Here is a 19,562-nt window from a genome sequence, read left to right as displayed (position 1 = left end):
AAAGAATAGTATTCTTTAAACTGTCTGAGTGTAAGAACATGAATGTCAAACAAGATGTTTCAATCATCAATCATCTTGTCTGTTTAGAGTAGTTGGTGTCTGAAAGAGTTTATATTTTCACCAATCTATTCTCCTTTCATTCACACCTCTGTGTATTGACCTGTGTATATATATCCACCTTAGAGTAATGAGTGTAAATGATTCTTGTAATTGACTGGACATGATGATTGATGACCAGGAAACAAGCCTTGACTGATGGATTTGAATCTGACAGCTGTATGGGCTATTACAACAAGAATACTCTGGCAATTCTGAGACTGGACCAAGCTACATATACCAGAGAGTCTAGGGAGTTTTAACAAAAATGGTATCAACGTCTTCTGATCATGGTATCAACTTTGTTGACTGCTCCTGTTGGCTAAAGATTGAAAGATAAATATCAGTTGTGGTAACAATCTCAAAATGAGTTCGAACAGAAACCAATAAAATTACCATCCAAGTGCTTGTATGTATAATAAAAAAATATGTGACAAATGACTGTGGTAAAAATGCGTAATTGCTGAGAAATTAGCAAAATAAGCACAGAATTCCATCAAATGTCTGGTATTTTTCGAAGCAATATTAATGCACTGTCCCACATGCTTTTCTGTTTTTAGTGATCATCAGAATTATCGGTTTTGAGCCAAGATCTCATGATTTTACAAGTAAATTTACATCGATGTCCCAGATCTAGATATATGATATGGTGACAATTAACCTTGATTTAAAAGACTTTCTCATGAAATAATTATTTGCTGCAAGTACTTTCTTTTACCTTTAAGATTTCGCTTGACGTGTACACATGACTAGTAACAGTCTACTACATGTACGGCAATATTCAAATTGAAAATAACCAAATACCAGGGTAAGCAAAATCTCAAAAAGGATGGGATAAGTTTTAGAAAGAGGCTTTTTTTTTTAATGCTTATTTTTCTTTCTCAACATAACTGACACAAAATTTTCCAAAATTTTTGTTCTAGTCCATGATTTTATTTGGTTGTTTTTCTGCTTTGTCCACAGTTGACATAACAGAGTTACAAGTACTTTAAGATTATTTCTAAAGAATTCTAAACATGAGCATGTAGCTTTGAATCAATGATAATTTGATGCATCTTTTGTAGGCTGGACATGAAATTGACGAGTCTGTGAGGGGAACGACTAGCTTTCTGATAACACAGCCACCTATCTAATACATTGGTTCCTTCCAGTAAGAATCAACAGACCGGAATGATAATTGAAATGAAAAGCCTCCTACCCAACTGGTGTAAGAAAGGTATGCATGGCAGCTCATCTCATGTTTGCTTGTCAAAGCTTTTATCTCTTCACAATCATCATTGGATTGGATCTAACTTCAAAGCATTCTCCTCAGAGATCAAACCAAAACTGTTTGGTTTAACAACTACTTATCAGCTCAACTGCCTATTAGGGAATAAGTTCTAACTTCAAGCATAGCATACATTGTACGCTACAAAGTTAAATGCTATGAACAGTAAAATGCTCGAAAATTTAAGATGGAGATATAAATCACCTTTAAACATCCATTGTATAGTGTAGGATTCTAAAATTCTATCAATTTTGGACTGTTTTGGGACACATATGCCCTGTAAATAGGTCTACAAGATGTACAGAACACTTTAGGACAGAAAAATTTGCCCTGAAGAGGATCCACCCAGCAGATACAAAGAATATCTTAGACCTTGGATTATAAACAACCATGTCAATAGGTCATCTATCATCTAGTAACAGAGTCTGACATCTTGTTTGGCCAGTTCTCATTATTTATCACATGTCTTTATCTCTCATTTTCACATCCCAGCAATCCCTTTTCACATATAGTCTATATTCAGGCATTTCAACAAAAGGCAAATTTCTTCTATCAAATTCACACCATGGAGTACCCATTTGTTCTTTCCAGTGTTTTTCTCTTTAAAGGGGGGGGGGGTGGACTGGTAATGTAACCGGTTGGCCTTTTCAGTGTGGAGAGAAATGAAATAGAGAGGCTCAAATAAACAAAGATTGTTTTACAAAAGCCTAAAATAAGTGAAAATATCATACAAATGTACACAAACTCTCCAGAGATAAATCTGTTATTTCAACTAAAAAAATAGTTGCATAAATACTAGCATTGCAAAACCAGTCAGAATGATAAAAAAATGTAATTTCCATTCATAATCTTTTCGTTGAAACATCAGAATATGATGTATCTCCATTCTGTGGTAATTAAAGGTTGCTTTGGTTTGCATTTTTTTATACTTTTTTGTTGTTTCTTATTTTTCTTCCTTTTTCGGGCGCCTTTTCTAATTTTCATATCAACAAAAATAAGTCTGAATGGGGGTGTAAGTCTGTCAACCATGAACTTGGTTCTCTGATTTGTGAGATAAGGCAGCTGCAGTGAGCTACATAAAATGGACAAACAAGATTCATCTTTACAACCCATCTGAAAGGCAAGTACTAAAGGAAGGAGAGATACGATGAGATTTTCATACCCAGCTGAAATTCTTCAAGATAAATCCTTAAATCAAAAATATCTTCCATGACAAAATGAAAAGATGTGAAGCTGTCATTTATAATAAGATACTGAAGTAGTTAGTTGAGAGTGCACATGTGAGCAGGCATTTATTTGCTAAAGTGAGGTCAGTCATAAGTAAAGTATTACCAAGCTTTCGATTGTCTGCGACTGCATCGTAGTCCTAGTTCACCGGAAGTGGTGACACCGCTAGTTCAGTATCACGTTCGTACATTGATGAAAACAGTTTCGATTATAAGTCGACGTACCCGTACCAGGCCACAGCATATACCAGCTTGATAGCGAGCGGGCCGTGGGCCGATGCTCGGCCGGAGAATCAGGCGAAGCATCACGCTACGTGGGGCGACTGTGGGTGCAACATTTGCACTCTTGCGAAAAAGCCGAAAAAAAACACAGTTGTTTGGAAATAGAACATCAATTACCTATTGGATATGTAGTGTCTGTAAACAGGACACACTAAATGTAATGGAAAAGCTGGTAACAAGCAGTAATTTGCAGTTTACCAGCCCTGCTGAATCAACGAAACTCGAATGTTGATGCGGCTTAATTCATTTTTGCTAAGCTTGGATGACGTCATCATGTACGAACTAGCACTCGTTCGAGCACTATGACACCGAACGTCAAAACCCTCAAATACGAGTCACAGATTTGGGCAGTGAACGAGAAGGCTCGTCACAGATTACTTCGCGCATGCGCAGCGCTCCCAAAATTCCTTAATCTCGTACGTCCACGTGGCTCGTCAAAGAAAACGAAAGGTCTCTATTATGATTATGACCTGTTAAAGTTTTGAGAAGAAAGTATTTTAAAAAAAGAATCCACGCTACTGTCATTTTAACAAATAATAATGCACACATAACAGTCCAAGTACCCTCTAATATGCCTGAAGCATGGTAGAACTGTTCTGGAAAGGTTCTTTGGGTCGGTAATTTTTACTAATGCCCTATTAGACTGATGTACATGTATTATTTCATTATCTCACATCCATGTAACTAAATGTACATAGTTCATATTGATACTACGCTTCATATCTACTTGAGATAGTAGCCCTAACATGAGAGAATTCAAGTCAATTTAAAAAGAACCTTGTGCTTCATATATAAAGTAAGACGCAAGGACGGATAACACACACAATGACTGTACAAGTAGCGTAGTAGACTCATTTTTCCAGAAATGTCACTATAAAAATCCAAACATTTCAATTCCAGTTTAACTTGTCAAAGGTCAGTGCTACAAATACATATAAATACTAATTCAAATTTCCCAAATTTGAAACTGAGAAATTAAACAAAACAAAATGAAGATGACAAGAAGAAGGATGGTGCACACATAGAGAGTTCAACATTTGTACAATGTTTTCATCCGTATTTAGTGCATGCTGTGTACTCATGCTGTTACTCTTGCCAAGATTCAAATGCCTGGGATGAAATTTAGTGAGAAGTTCACCTGCTGCAGCACAGTTTGAAGTTTCATGTCTCATTTCGCTCTACTTGATTTTCCTTGAAGACCCAGTTCATCTTGGCTATAACCTTCCCTGCTGCTCTGCTCTACATGTCATTAACACTCATAAGATGACAGAACATCTTCATCATCATGCTTCATTACAAGCTTTCCTGCTCTATTCATGTTTTCAATTGCACGATAATTGAGGCAGTATGCTCCTGACTGCTTCTATTTTATACTCTATAATGACCTAAATATATTCATATCCAAATTACCCTAACAATATTGTGATCAAGAGCAAATTCTAAATTAAAATAATAAAAATCATGAATCATTCAAATGTTGTTAGGAGACATAATAGATGTTTTGTAGTCTATATTAATGAATTACATGTACATGAATTTTTTTAACATAATTGAGAAGGGGAGAAGCTTATCTTGAAATACTCACATCTCATTATACCTACATGTACATGTCTTGATGAAATTTAAGAGTTTGAGATTTTGGATTTGCTTTCATTTGCAATGATGGCTAAACTTGAATGCCCAGATTCAAAATTTCAAAATACTGTTTTCCACAAATTATTTTTTCACTCATTTCCCTTATTTGTATTTTTTTTCTTCAAGATTCTAGTATTGTCATGAGCAGGAGTGTAAATACAGAAGGAATTCTCTGATGTGAAACAAGTGAAAATAAAAGCACCTTCTAAAAAAGTTCGACCCATACAATATGAGAGGGAACATCCATGTATCACGACAGGGAGGGAACGAGATGGAAACATTAATAAAGAAGTTAGCAGTCATTGAGTAAACATATGCCTGAAGATAATCATGTCAATTAAAGCAAGATATGAATTAAATTTGGTACACATGAAAAGATAGTATGTCACATCTTCCTTTCCTCACCCCACCCTCAAACATCCTCAGATTCCTCACACCAAGTAAGATAATCAATAACTAAAGAAAGCATAGCCCTGTCTCCCTCCCAGCTATTTTCTTAATCTAGAGGCAGTGAATTGTATTTTAGGTAGTAAAATAAGCCTCTTTGGACGTCATTCCTATGAAAAGTAGACATCATTCTCTTATCTTGTTTCTCACAACATAAAGTAAAGTTCCGAAATTAATCTGCGATTGCTACAGGGATGCAGACTTGGATTCAAGTAACACTGAATTATTCAGAGAAGTCCGCTCGTATTGATTTTAATTAGAGGGATCTTTGTGTTTCATCCTCTGCAATATATGGATGTTTGTGAACTTGAGGCACTGCCTCTGGATCAGTTATCAACTTGATATTGTACAAAGCTGAAGGAAGAAGCTACCTTTTCTTCTACTCCTTGTCTCACCTTTTTTCACTATTGACTTCCTTCTCTGTGCTTTGCAATAAAAGAACCAACACAATCAATCATATTTTCTCTCTTTTTTTTGCTACATATATACATTCATATTCATGTGTTTGTATATTTTCTGAATATCAGAATAATTTTCTGCATCTCAATTTGAATTTCTCTCATGAGCATTTCTCTGTTACTTTTTCCAAGCTGGCTTTTTACACTCTCATTTGTGCTTAGTCCAGTACTATTAAAGTGATGGATATTAAGACAATCTGAAGACCAATCTATATCTTTTTCTTTGGGTGTGCAAAAGTAGGCTAGCCAAAAGATAGCTTGTCCCGCAAAACACTGTTAGAAACTTTAGCAATCCTGAGCTACAGGTAAGCAATAAAAGGCAGAAGTAAATGGATGAAAACAAAACAATATGGTTACATATGTACCATTAATAGAGTCTGGTGCTGTGGAAAAAAATGGTGTAAAAAACACATTGATCACATTTTAAGAGAAACATCACCTCATAGTTCCCAGCAAGAGTCAGGTATTTTTCAACTAATTATTGTAAATGCCACTTGATGGGTAAGATATAACATGATACTCTTTGATAAATTATCAAAACAATGAGAACATTTTAGTATGTGTGCTGTACATCCTACAAAACAAATGAATTATTGGACCCCCCCCCCCCCCAAATAAATTTTGACAAACATGACCTCACAGCACTGGGCATTGTCACATCAATTTTTACTACCTGACTTGGTTTCTTTGTGGAGTACTGGATAAATAAACGATGGTTCCTTGCCAAGCATACCAGTGAGTCAGACATGAACTTGACTTAGGCTCAAATCAAGGGTCGGAGGGTGAATAAAATTGAACTGGTAAATACATACAAGACTAAGAAAATATCCAACAAGACTGTAATCACATACAATACTGTATCATGTTTGAAGAAAACAAATTATTGTCTTTCTGATGAAAGTTTTAAACATGGTCCATATAATCTGTCTTGGCAAAGCTTATTCAAAATAAATACTCCTTTGCAAAAAAATGTATATTTGACTAGGAATAGTCAGAAAACTTATCAAGCCAATGTATCTTCATTCAATATTTCACTACCTTCCGAATTTAACTCAGAATATTTAGAGAAATGCCATCAACAATATCAAGCAAAATTTAAAACTTAATTATTTAAACAGCTCTCATTTCTACTTGAAGTGATCATCATCTCGTGTCCGCTAATAAACATTTTATTTTTTATTATTATTTTTTAATAAGCTGGACAAAAGGACCCAGAAAATTCAGTTCACTGAACTTTGTCATACGACAGTGTTCCCCGAATCCTGGGACTAATTCTCTACTCCAAAGTATTCCAACTAAATCCATCAAGAGTTAATTTTCCATACAGGAAATTCTGAAACAGGCAATTACAAGTATAATCCATTTACCTCCGCCACCTGAGAAGACAACAATCTTTTGTTTTCCAAACCTTCTTATTGAGACAATTAGCGAGTGAAATTTAATTGGAAAGAATAGTAACAATAAATCAACCTTTTGTAGTATTTTTCTATTTTATCTTTTCATTTTGGGAGGAAATAGGCCTACTAATTATGAATATAAGCAGTATGCCCTTCTAAACACAATAGCAACAAACGAACCGTGCCTTTTGAAGTTTATCACATTATGGAACCTAAATTGGGTATAGTAGAGTGCTACTAGGGTCCATGGTTGCATGGAGGCAATAACATCTAGATAACAAACTTCTGGTAATCAATATAACAGCAAGAGTGTTACAGAAATGTACCTGAAAATTGTCAAAGATGATCATGGAGAAGAAAGTAGATTATTTCAATGAAATAATATGGATTTTGAAGAATATACTTACAAGTGACATTGATGACAGCTGGCTGACTTGTGATTGGTTCAGATAACGAGCTTGATTGCACTACACATTTGTAGCTGCCAGCATCTTCCCTGGATACATCACCAATCTTGAGATTGTTACTGGTGTCCATGAAGATCCTTGATGAATCTTCTACAGGGACATCATTGCGGGTCCAAGAGAAGGCCACATTCTGTGTCTGGTCTACATCACAGGATAAGATGATACTTGTGCCTTCTGGGATGGTCATGCTCTGTGGCTGATCAGTGAATTCCAGGGATTCACCACTCCTTAGCACACATACAACTATTATGAGGAAGAAAAGCAAGAGAAATGCAAATCATACTTGTTTGGTACACTTACAGATATTATGGAACATACATACATACATGTGCATGTATTCCACATAAATTTCAATTCAAACAAGTTTTTTTTACATATAATCTCTCATTCTTGTATAAATGCAATACTGCTTTGTATGATTTATCATGTTACTTGGAACCAAGCATTTGAAAGGTCAAATCATCTGCTGGCTCCCCCAAATTCTTTGTATTCAGTACAGTACATGTATATATTATTCTTTTATTTTAATATGTATTGGAAATTAATGAAATGAAATGTAACTATAAAAATGAGTGTGAATTTCTATACCAACATAAATTATGCAACATTCTGCATGGTGTACTCCAGGCATAATATCTGAATTTATAAACAATGTGAAATTCAATGAGCAAAACATTGACAATTTCATCAAAATCTGATTTTTAAAAATGAAAATAATGAATTTATTGAATTTTAAACCTTGGTTTTATTTGTGAAAACAGTTATATGCATGCCCTTATGGATATGCAATAAATGGGCAATAATTTCATGTCCCCACTTCTTTTTTTGGGGGGGGGGTCCTATCCATTTATTTGATATTTTTATATATATATTTGTACAAATGTAACAAAGTAAATTTCAGCAATGATTATCTTTTCACACAGTACATCAGTAGACAATCTTATTTTCACATTCTTGGAGGAGAATGATTGAATAGACATAATTTCAAAAAATACAAAAGAATTAGTGGGGATATGGGGTCATCTGCTTGCCCATTGCATATTCATGTGGACAATATTCATAGGTCTATTTCACCAACATAGTGCAAGACTCTGAGTTGCTATAACTTTCTAATAATTATTTGTTCAATTAGATGAAATTTCCATTGTTTTGTTTGTCTGATTGTTACTCTACATCACATGTATTGATTTAAATCTGATTTCCAGCCTAGAGTACCTCTTTAATTACATGTACACATACTCTATCAATGAAATCAAAGATACATGAAGTATTTCATAATCGTGAGAGAGAAGAAGAAGGCATGTGCCCATTTTGGGTTCTGGGATGAGTCTACTGGTTTGTAGACATTGAAGTGAATCTCTAAAATAATCCTGGATACACTTGAAACTCAGTCACTATGCATGAAACATAATCCAACAGACCATCTACAGTATACTGTCTACTGTATCTGCCTAGACTGACCCAGGCTTTTATCGTTATCTACATGTGCATGGTAAGATGTATACAAAGAAGCACTCAGCTTCTTATAAGTCAATAAGAATGAGTAATGCGACCAGTCCAAACAGTTTATATCTTGACAGATTGTGTCTTTGTCTTTGTCCTCTGACCATTAGCATTTGATCTTTATGATCAAGGTGGAGGGCTATAAATGCTATCTAGCAATAAAGACTGCAGTCTTGTATTTGAACATTTCAGTCCCCTGGCTTGCAGAAAGGCATTAGGATTTTTACATTCCTGTTGTTCAGACAAAAATGTGTTACATGTAACTCTCATGTTATGCACTTGTGTTAACGACCTAATACCATCCGCACAAGAATTAATAAACATGCCATGCACAAGCAACTTACTGCCCTTTTGCCAGTCAGGTGACACTTTTTAAAGTACAGCATACATATGCTGAAATGCTACCTTTGTTGGCTTCATTTTGGTATTTTTAAGATATGTCCACCCCCAAAAAACAATAAGTTGATTAGAATAAATGGAGAGAAAAAATATATATTACAGAATATTTCATCAAAATTGTGACACTTCAAAGTTTGTTTCTTTTCACAATACAACAATATGCACATCCTGGTTCTTTTCTATTTTATTAATCATTAAATGAAGAATAAATTTATATTTGTGGATATGACAGAAGGTTGAGGCCTCAAATATGTTTACTGTCTTTTAAATATATTCTTTGCCCCCCCCCCCCTTACGCATCCCCTTCTCAGGTCTCTTGATCTCTCACTCTCCCTCCTTCCCTCCCTCTTTCTCTCTCACTCTCTTTCCTATTGTAGCACACAATCTATCAATTCATAACAAAATAGTAAGAGTAAAATCTCATTTGTACAATCCAAAGCCTACAGACAGAGCAGTAGTCTGTGAATGGTAGGTACAAAGGGTCACAAAAGAGGCAAACCACAGAGCCTCAATCAGGTGAACAATAGGACATACTACACCCCCACAATACTAAAAACTGAACCATTCCACGGTCCACCATTCACAACACACCAGAGGTAATATGTGCCATGGAAAGGCCAATTCAGGGGAAACATTATCCTTTGTATGACATAAAAATGCTAACTTCAACAGAGACAGCAACAGTGGAAGACTAGGATGGAAGAAAAGGAAGAAATAAGCATGACCTCTTTTTTAAACATATTTTCAGCAGAGCTGGGGTGAACATTGTTAGTCTGTCGTTCTAAGGCTGTTCTGCTTGACCATTCATCTGTTGTGCTCTTTGTCGGACTGTGAGTCCTAAATAGACATGGCGGAAGAATGGACTGGGCTAGATGTTATTGATGACATAAGTGAGTATTTGTGTTGCTAATCAATGCAGCTTGGAAGTCTGGTGCAGGAATATTGGCATTTCAGAAGGAATGTTTGATCAAAGCAAGTCAAACAGTCTTTAAAAAATGAAAACCTACTGAAACAAAAACAAAACTGTGAAACACTCAAGGACTATCCATTAAAACTACAAAACAATCACAATGAATTGAATATCTTTTCTCTTGCAAGTCTACTACACACTCATCATGACATCAAGTACCGGTAGTAATTCCTTTAAGATCTGCTGAGTATTAAGGCCTATGGTGCACTGGGACAGGACTCTATAAATAAGAGCTCTTGTTGTTCAGACCAACATAGAATGATACAACATACTGTAGATAACACAGCCCACGAAAGATACATGGTGTATGTTGAAACCACTACACTCTTTTTTTATAATATAGTTTGTTCGTAATAACCAAAACATTTCAACTATCACTTTGTCATGGATGTATACATTCTAATCATCTATAGGCCTATAAAATAATAATTATAATATTTTATTGTAGGACTGTTATTTTTAAATTGGTTTTCCTCTTCAGTTATGACCAAGCTGGTAATGACATACCACACCTCTTGGATTCTTTTCCTCCCTTCAATGCTGATAGATACAGTTTTGAACATGAGAAAAACATTTCAGGATCAGAGTTAATTCAATAATGGGCTAGAAAGAAAGAAAAGGGGAAAAACATCAGGGGCCCGTTTCTCAACACCTGGACAAGTTAGTCACATCTTTATCCACCAACCACGGAGATAGTTCCAATCTTACTAAACCTGTTTCTCGAAAGGCTTCCTAACTAGAATACCTTGATATCGATACTATCAGTAAAAAGAGCAGACGAGACGTAGCCTTAGTCACAAAATAGCATATTTTTCAAAATGAAAAATTATGACAAAATTGCAAATATTGTGATGAATTGGGAAATACATCTTTTCAAAATAATAGCACATGTAAACTATGCATCATAATACTTAGACCATGAAGATTGGAGCATTCAATTGCTGTGAAAATTAAATTATGAATAAATCATTACATGACTAGAAAATCACATGTGGACGTTGAGATGGGTACCCCCGGTACATCAAATTTTAATAGTTTACGAAAGTAAACCATAACGGTTTTCTTTGTGAAATGATGATAATTATACGCCCTTCTACGATTCCAAACATCATCAAAATATAGTTTAACAAAAACAAAAATAAATCTTTGAAACTGAAACATACGATTTGTCAAATTCTATGCATAAATTAGAGATAAAATTTAACCAAATGTTAATAGGGGTCTGAAAACGACAAATACGAGTCCAGTTATGGATGGCCTGACGTGGTAGAATCTTTATCGATTAAATCATTTTACTATTTCAAACTGAATGGTTTTGTGGCGTTTTACCAATAGTTTTTATAGTTTCTTTTTATTAGAATTATCATTGAATGCATTATCCCACTTGTTTTGTGATGTAATTTCAACCTCTATGATTGATTACGTAAGATTATTGTTTTCAAATATCTAGGCACTTTTGCTTGTCATAGTCTACCCACGTGATGCCACTACGTCATTAAGAAAGAAGTTATGACAGGTTAGGTGTCATAAACGGATATTTAGTGAGGTTGTTGTACCCGATCTTGGCAAAGAGGGCATCATGAAACGGTTAGCGGACAAGTAGCTCATTATCTCTGATTTAGTCAAGAAGTTAGACTTATGACGGTGTTGAGAAACGGGCCCCAGGAATACTTTGCAGTCACAGCTTGCGTCATGGATTTGAATATACTACAAGAATCAAAATTTGCCATTTTTATGATTCTTCATACTGCAGTCTAGTGCAGTTGAGTACATGTCATGAACAGGTTTGGCAAACCTTGTCAGGAAGAGCAAACAAAAATTATTACAAGCAAGCAACAAAAAATAGGTCAAAGGTCAAAGTCCATTTGTGTAAGCCATTTCCTTTTTTCAATTTTCTAACAAGCAAAAGAAAAGGAAGAAACAAAAAAAGTCAAAGTTCAAAGCCAATTCTGATTACAAAGAAATACATGTAAACAAGATTCCCCACCCTCAGGTGCACTCCTGCTTTAGAGTGACCAAAATATTATTGAGTATAATAACAAGATTCCGATTTATTTTCATATTTGAGAAAATTTGCAATGAGCATCACCATTCTTGAGACATTTGTATATTTCATTAAAATTTAAAGGGGCCAAAGGGCACTTTTAACACTCATGACACAAATTTATTGATTACACAGAAAGCTTCAAAGATTTTATCACAAAACTAATAGCCAACTCCAAGCCAAAAATGGTTTATACCGAAAATAAACAAACATCATGATCACTTTCATTTTCGAACATTACTTTATTTTTATTCACTTGAAAAATTTGTATTAGGACCAAAATAAATGTTCATTGAAAATTGTAAAATACATTGAATCTGTTTGGGAAACATCCACACTAAGAACAGTTTTGGGACATGTACACATTTTATAAGCCTTATCAAACTGGAATACACGCAGAGAACTAAAGTTATAGGGGCTATATCACTCACACGTATTGCGAGGTTAGTATTAGTATATGGGTGAGGAGAGGCTTTATATCTACAATCATAAATAAACGGGGGAAAATTCTTCCCTTTGACAAATACATGTAGGAGAAAGATAACACAAAACCCAAAAATTATGTAGGATGGGGGGTGGGGTGTCCGGACACTTAATATTTTTGAAGCCTTCTTTTTTGTCTTTGGATTACACTAAAAATACGAATTCAATAGTTGTAATCATCTTCTGTTTTGTTCTCTATAGACTATAATATTGCCTAACATTTCGTACTAAACATTTTATGAAACTTTGCTTGTAAATTTTTCCAAATGACTTTCTAAAACTGATCGTCCGGACACACAACCTGTCCGGACACACAACAACTGGGTATAAGAGATGAAATCTTATTCTACAAACATGTACCATTGGATTTCAAAAGATTGATAATGTACATGTTCCAAAGGACAAAATAAAAATGTAATTACAGCATACTGGTACAGTCCAGACTGATAGTTTTTGTTTTTGTTGTTTGTTTTAAAGTAGACCCATATTCTTTTATTTGATTCTCCCAGTGGCTTGTAGTTGTACAATCATAAACTGACAGATAACTTAATATACATCAAATACCGATACTAGTAAAATCTCAGAAGTGTTGTAATCCTACGCTGTCCGTCATACACCCCCCCCCCCCCCCCCCGGCCCAGCACCCCTACCTACATGTAAAACATTATGACATTACTACTAGTAGTACTTAATGTAATCCAAGCATAAGTCTGAACGAAACTAGATGATCCACTGAATCATCACATAAAAAGTGACCTGCATGACCCGTGGGCATATTTTGACATAATTTGTTGCATGTAAATCCAACTTATTCATTGCGATGTCATTTTAACAAATACTTAAAATCCGATCAGATAAAATCACCGTGATGAAGTGAAAAAAAATCGACATGGAGAGTGATGGACGAGCACGGAATCGTACCCATCGACACTCTCCACCACCGAGGCAAGCCTTCTCCGCCGGCCTGGACTGGAGTAGCACTTCGCTGGCGTTCGGCAGTATTGCGCATAAAATGACAACAGACAAGGATACTCACCGAGTAGGCATTGAAATAGAAACGTCTTCATTGTTGGATCTATTCGAGATGTCTTTGGCAGAACATCAAATTATTTTAACAAACTAATAAAAAATATTCCGGGAAAATCCACATCTCATTTAAAGCGTGACAGAGTGAACATGCGACTGGTTTGAAAATGGTTCTCAGTCTGTCCTCTTCATCATGTTCACCGTACCGCGCGGCGCTTGTCATGCACCTGCTATGTGCAGGTGTCTTCGCATCCAAACCAGGCCAAACTAGCTATGTGCGCGTCCACTGGTAGTGTAGTTGTGAGTCGTTGTGTGCTTTCATCGATGCGGGTGTGATAGCCGAATTAGCCGGGTAGTCTATTGGTACCGGCGGAACTAATCGGCGGCTCCTTACCACTGTAGAGGAGAGATCAGTGCTCCTTAGTCTACAATTGTAGACCCACATCTGCAGTGTGTGTATCACAGCTGATTCAAGGAGTCTGCATAGCAGACTAGTGGGGTGTTGCAAGAAAGTTACGTTGCAATTGATTGCAAATCGACTGCAACTTTGCAGCCGATTCCGATCGACTGCAACTAGCAATCAATCGCCAATTTGCGTTGCAAGAAAAAGGCTTGCGATTGAACGCAAGTTGCAGCTGATCTGCAGACGATTTGCAGCTGTAAACAGGGTCTGCAGCACAAGACTAGCCGAAAAAGCAAAATAATGGCTTGCAACAATCCTGTTTGTGGAAGAGAGTAAGTAGAAAATATTCATTTTTCAGACAATTCTTTCTCCATTATGTATGTTTTTAGAGAATTTATATATTTTAGACCTCTGCCAGGGAAAAAATTATTTTGAAAAAAGTGAAAATAAATCTTTATCGCCGGTCGAAATTTCACCTTCAACAAATTTTCTACAGTACAATTTCAATCCCAGTCCCACACTTGACTTTTTGTGTCGGTAATGCACGGTTGTATCAACAACACGGCAGGTCATTGCCGGTGCAGTGCTGTTAAAAATCACCCAGAAGCAAGTAAATGTGTAGGCTCTAATTATGTATGAAACATCGAAAATGACCTATAAAGATTATTTTTGTTCCTATTTGAAATGATGTTTTAAGTTATATCGGTTTCAACGGCGAATAGCCATCCAGTAAATAGAAATTAAAGACTTCATCCACAAAAGAAGATTCCTCTCCATTTGTCTCTCTTTTTTAAGAGTCTGTCTAACGTTACCTCGAGCGAAGTTCGTGCAGGCCCTACTCCACTTCACTACCGCTACACTACGCTCCACCTACCCGAAATTCGAGACTGAACTCTATCTGATAATATTCCGAGTGACAAGTCAAAGGTGGGATTTTATGGGGGGAAAATATAAAATTCATGCAACATCACGATCTTTAAAAACAATTAGGCCTAACTAATATTCTTACTTACACCAAGTTTCACTTTTCCATGCTTCTATCAGTCTCAAAATTGGTGATTTAGAGCCAACATGAAGTTCCTCACACAAATAAATAATTCGCTGCCGTATCGCGCGTGCATGCAATGTTTTGAAATCGGCAGCGAATTATTTATACGTGTGAGGAACTTCATGTTGGCTCTAAATCACCCATTTTTAGACTGATACTATAGAAGCATGGAAAAGAAGTGAAACTTGGTGTAAAGTAAGAATATTAAATTCAATTGTTTTTAAAGGTTGTGATGTTGCATGAATTTTATATTTTCCCCCATAAAATCCCACCTTTGTCACTCGGAATATCAGATAGAGTTCACGGTCTCGAAGTTTGGGTAGGTGGAGCGTAGTGTAGCGGTAGTGAAGTGGAGTGGAGCCTGCACGAACTTCGCTCGAGGTAGTCTACCGTTAACCTCCCTTTTTATGACTTTCCTTGGCCTGGCCTGGGATAAAGTGAAAATTTTGCTGTTTCGACTTTTGTCTTTGGAGGATAAATTTTTTTTTTTTATTATTATTATTTTTTTATTTGGGGGGGGGGGGGGGGTTCTCCAGACTCCGTATATCTCGCCAGACAAGAAAAAGAAACAAAGGTATAGGGGGTCTACATGTATTGGGCTACTTTTCAGAATCTATTGTCCACATCTGCCACATTCTTGGGGAAGTTTTGACATTGAATAGGATGTTGCCTGCCCAGGGCTCTTTTTAAATTGCAGATTGCACAAGAGGTTCTTTGCAAGGACAGTATTTGTGTCGTTGATTTGTAATGATGTGCCGTATGAGTCACATTTTTAATATCCATCTCATATAAATATAAAAAGATATACATGTAAATACATTTATTTTTTAGATTCAATATGTAGATCTACTATGCCAGGGGGAGGTACTTAGATTTGGTTTGGACAAAGGTGTGCGGCTGTAAGTTTGAAACCCGTACCCATATTTACAGGTCATTTTGGCTAAAAAGGTACCCATTATTAGGGATTCATTACAGGGGCGGATCCAGGATTTCCAAAAGGGGGGGGGGCACATTTTCGCCTGGAAAACTTGACAAGCAAAAAAAAAAAAAAAGGTTATCGCCCGAAATGTAAGGTCATTTTGTATTTGCACCTAAGACATTGGAGTAGAATATGGACCCATATTTAAGGACATTATCTAATAATTGGGCCATGCTTAGGGATTTTCCAGCATAAAACCATACGCCATGTTTAGGGATTTCTTCAAAAAAGGCGACCCATTCCTGCGGCATATCCCCATATGCCTTATCTCGTGAGTACCCCCCCCCCCCCCTGGGCTACTATGTAGCTGACTCTTGATTTTTATGCAAGCACATGAGGTGCTATATAGATGACAGATTTTTTTTTCACTTTAAATTGTTAAATGGATGATTACGATGCTTTTCCAGGTGCTTTCAGTTAAAGGGTGTCTCAGATGGTGCATCATTATTAATATTGAATGCATAATCATGATTTTTTTTTTACATCCTTTTACATCAAGCACAATACTCGGGGGGGGGGGGGCATATGGCATATGGTCCCCCTTGACATTTTTCAGAATAAATCTGCCACTCAAAATTTTATTCCCGCACCGCTGACTGACGTTTTACTTTCAAGTCTCACACAACTTTTGATACTTAATTTGCCATTCCCAGGTACAGGGTCAGGAAATTTTGCAACATTATGTTTGTTTAAGTACATGTCAGACAAAAACATGATTACATGTAAAAAGTCAATATTCATAACTGGGTAAAAAATTTTTATTGACAATAGTAATTTAATGTCACTGATGAACTTTGTCTTGAAAATAACAATAAAAAAAAATTTAAGAAGTTAAGAAAAAATATTTAAAAAAAAACCATGAATTGAAAGGAATTTATTTTGATACCAGATTTTTTAAAGTAAAGTTGTTAGGATTGCTCTAGAAAGGAATATGTACACCAAAGTTTGGCATTCTATTACGAGCTTTTTTAGTAAATTAAAGCAAAAGGTATGATTTCATAATTTTTTAATTGCGCCGCCCATGGCTGAGGAACCATAGTGCCCCTCCCCAGGCCAGAAGTGACTTTAATCAAAACACCCTTGGACTACTATAATGATTAACACACTGGCAACTGAGCTTGTATATTAATTTCATGAGTATGTTTTATCTCTTTGCTTTTTGCTTTTAATTGCTTACTACAGTTATGACAAAGAAGTCTGGAACCTCAGAACCACCATAACTGTGTCTGCTACAATGTGTGTTCTTGCAACCAGCTGATTGATTCATTTTATCAACTCTTGAATGGTAGGTTACATGTAAACTGTATTATTATTAATAATTCACCATGATCGTAATGCGGATGGGGGTGAAATATGTACACATTGACCCAAGGATAATGCAAAATGAAAAAGGCTAACACAAATCTCTATCTTGACTGGACTTCTCAGCAATGAAGACATCCCATTGATGGGGGGAGGGGAGGGGGTGGTTGTGCTCATCCAAGATGTACTGTATGAAAGTGTGTATTTTGCTTTCATTGATTTAATTTATTGCATATTTTAATTTCCATGATTCTTTTATTTGGGGAAAAACAATCAGTTCACACTTTTTTAGATTACATCATGGCAAATTGCCAATTACTATGGTCTCAGGAGTAAGCCACTATCCCTCTATCATATCATCATTTGAATGCAAACAAGGTCCTTACCAGCAGACATAGGGGCATTTCTGCACCGATGGGTGCACAAAAATGTTTTGCTAAGGGCGTTCTTGCACTGAAAGGACAAAATTTGAACTAACCCAAGCTATGTATAGTTATGGGCTTGCATTATTTCCCATATTATTATTTGTTTATGAACAGGTTGATTATCAGAACTGAATTCAGAGATGCTCCTGTCTGTAGTAACATCATTATAAGAGTGGACTTCAGAATGAGGGCGTTGCTTGTTTAAAAACTTCACTCCATGGAGCTCTCCAAATTTATCTCAAATTAGACTGCTTCTGGAAACCAGATTTGTTCCTTCAAGCAGAGACGATTGTGGCTTTCCTGACTGGACTTCTATGGATTCTTCATGCCAACCTTAAGGACTGTGGTCTTCTGCATGAGACACATCAATTTCAAACAAGACATTCTGTGGTGAAACACTTGATGAAGATGATATGAAATTTTTATTTCATATAACTGAATCTCAGAAGTAATTCCTCGAGAGCAAGAAACATTGAAAAATGAAAATAAAAGGTCCATCAATAATGAATGTCTTGAGCAGTGTTCTTTTTTGTGCACAGATCAATGGATCTTTTCAAGTCCAAGCAGGGATGTAGTCAATGCTGACCTCGAGGCAACATTTTGCTGGCCTTGGTCCGAGTCACTGTACAGAATCTATGGGAAGTTCTCTCAAGCTGCCTCATGACTCGGAAGAATCAGCCTCGACCTCATCCCTGTATGCAAGTGTGATATATATCTACGATGCAATCTCATGATTAAAGAGAGAGAAACAAGAGAGCTTCAGATTTTGAAGTGTAGCAATCTCCTGAAATGTATGTTTTATTTGAAAATCAAACTAAAATAACTTAATTGGGCATGTTATTCATTATGATATGTATGAATGAAAGCATTTAAGCAATTTAGTGCTCTTGCAAAACATATTCTGAGGTGTATTTACTGCAAACGCTCAGAAATATTGATAAGCATTTGCCAGTGCATGAAGTGTTTTTAATAAAGAGTGGCTTTTGTGCCTATGGAGAGTTATTATTTCTTCAACATTTCTTCATACAAATTATTTCAGAAATCACAATTTGAATATTCCATGACCTCTGATAACAAGAGCAGAATATTTTTGGTTATTGACACACTTTAAAATGATATTAGGAGAGAATGTACTGAAATTGTGTGAAAATAATGGCATAATTGCTGAAGAGGCCTATAAAGATTGAAAATAACATTATTTCAAGTTTTTCTTGAAAAAAACCCATGGAAAATTGAAAATGGCATAATTTACACAAGTTTTCAAAACAAAATACAAAAAAAAAAAATTTTGCAGAATTTTTAGTACACAAGCCTATGGACAATCAATTGAACGTAAATCGAACGCAAATTTTGCGCATCCTCCAAAATCTTACATAAGTTACGTTCGATTTGCAATCAATTGCAAAGCTTGCGCTTGATCTACGTTCAATTGATCAAACGCAACTTCTTCTTGCAACAGGATTGAACGTAACTTGCGTTCAATTGCAGATTTGCGTTTAATCGGAGGACTTACGCTCAATTTTGGGAGTTGCGTTCGATTTGCGTTCAATCGCAAGTTTCTTGCAACACCCCATAGGTCTACTAGAGCTTCGCTCGCCCTTTCAGGCTGGCAGATCCCACTTCACGAGCCATTCAGAGTCTGCATAGCAGACTAGTGCTCCTTACCCGCCGATTTGTTCCGGATTTTGTTGGGTGGTGTGATCGT

The 19,562-nt window shown here is 36.1% G+C and overlaps 1 protein-coding gene and 1 long non-coding RNA gene across 2 annotated transcripts; one reads left to right on the top strand and one right to left on the bottom strand.

The window, feature by feature from the left end:
- Window positions 1-978: 978 nt before the first annotated feature.
- Window positions 979-13,937, bottom strand: LOC129266061 (inactive tyrosine-protein kinase 7-like). Its single transcript, XM_054903939.2, has 2 exons — window positions 13,711-13,937; window positions 979-7,518 (listed from the first exon to the last, which is right to left on the bottom strand). Exons 1-2 carry the CDS (start codon window positions 13,739-13,741, stop codon window positions 7,145-7,147), a joined length of 405 nt encoding a protein of 134 aa, XP_054759914.2. The 5' UTR covers window positions 13,742-13,937; the 3' UTR covers window positions 979-7,144.
- Window positions 13,938-14,190: 253 nt separating this feature from the next.
- LOC135154692 (uncharacterized) lies at window positions 14,191-18,361 on the top strand. Its single transcript, XR_010294054.1, has 3 exons — window positions 14,191-14,435; window positions 17,313-17,415; window positions 17,972-18,361. It is a non-coding gene; the product is annotated as an uncharacterized LOC135154692 (long non-coding RNA).
- The last annotated feature ends 1,201 nt before the right edge of the window (window positions 18,362-19,562 follow it).

This window comes from Lytechinus pictus, chromosome 7 (assembly GCF_037042905.1).
Source record: "Lytechinus pictus isolate F3 Inbred chromosome 7, Lp3.0, whole genome shotgun sequence".
In the NCBI taxonomy this organism is placed as follows: Eukaryota; Metazoa; Echinodermata; class Echinoidea; order Temnopleuroida; family Toxopneustidae; genus Lytechinus; species Lytechinus pictus.
The sequence above is the reverse complement of the archived record's forward strand: the minus strand, read 5'-3'. Positions and strand labels throughout refer to the sequence as shown.

Bases quoted from the DNA above. Each gene is read 5' to 3' on its own strand.
- LOC129266061 (XM_054903939.2), bottom strand. From the start codon at position 13,741: ATGAAGACGTTTCTATTTCAATGCCTACTCG. The intron at 7,519-13,710 runs GTGAGTATCCTT...TCCTCATAATAG, and splicing joins TCTATTTCAATGCCTACTCG to TTGTATGTGTGCTAAGGAGT.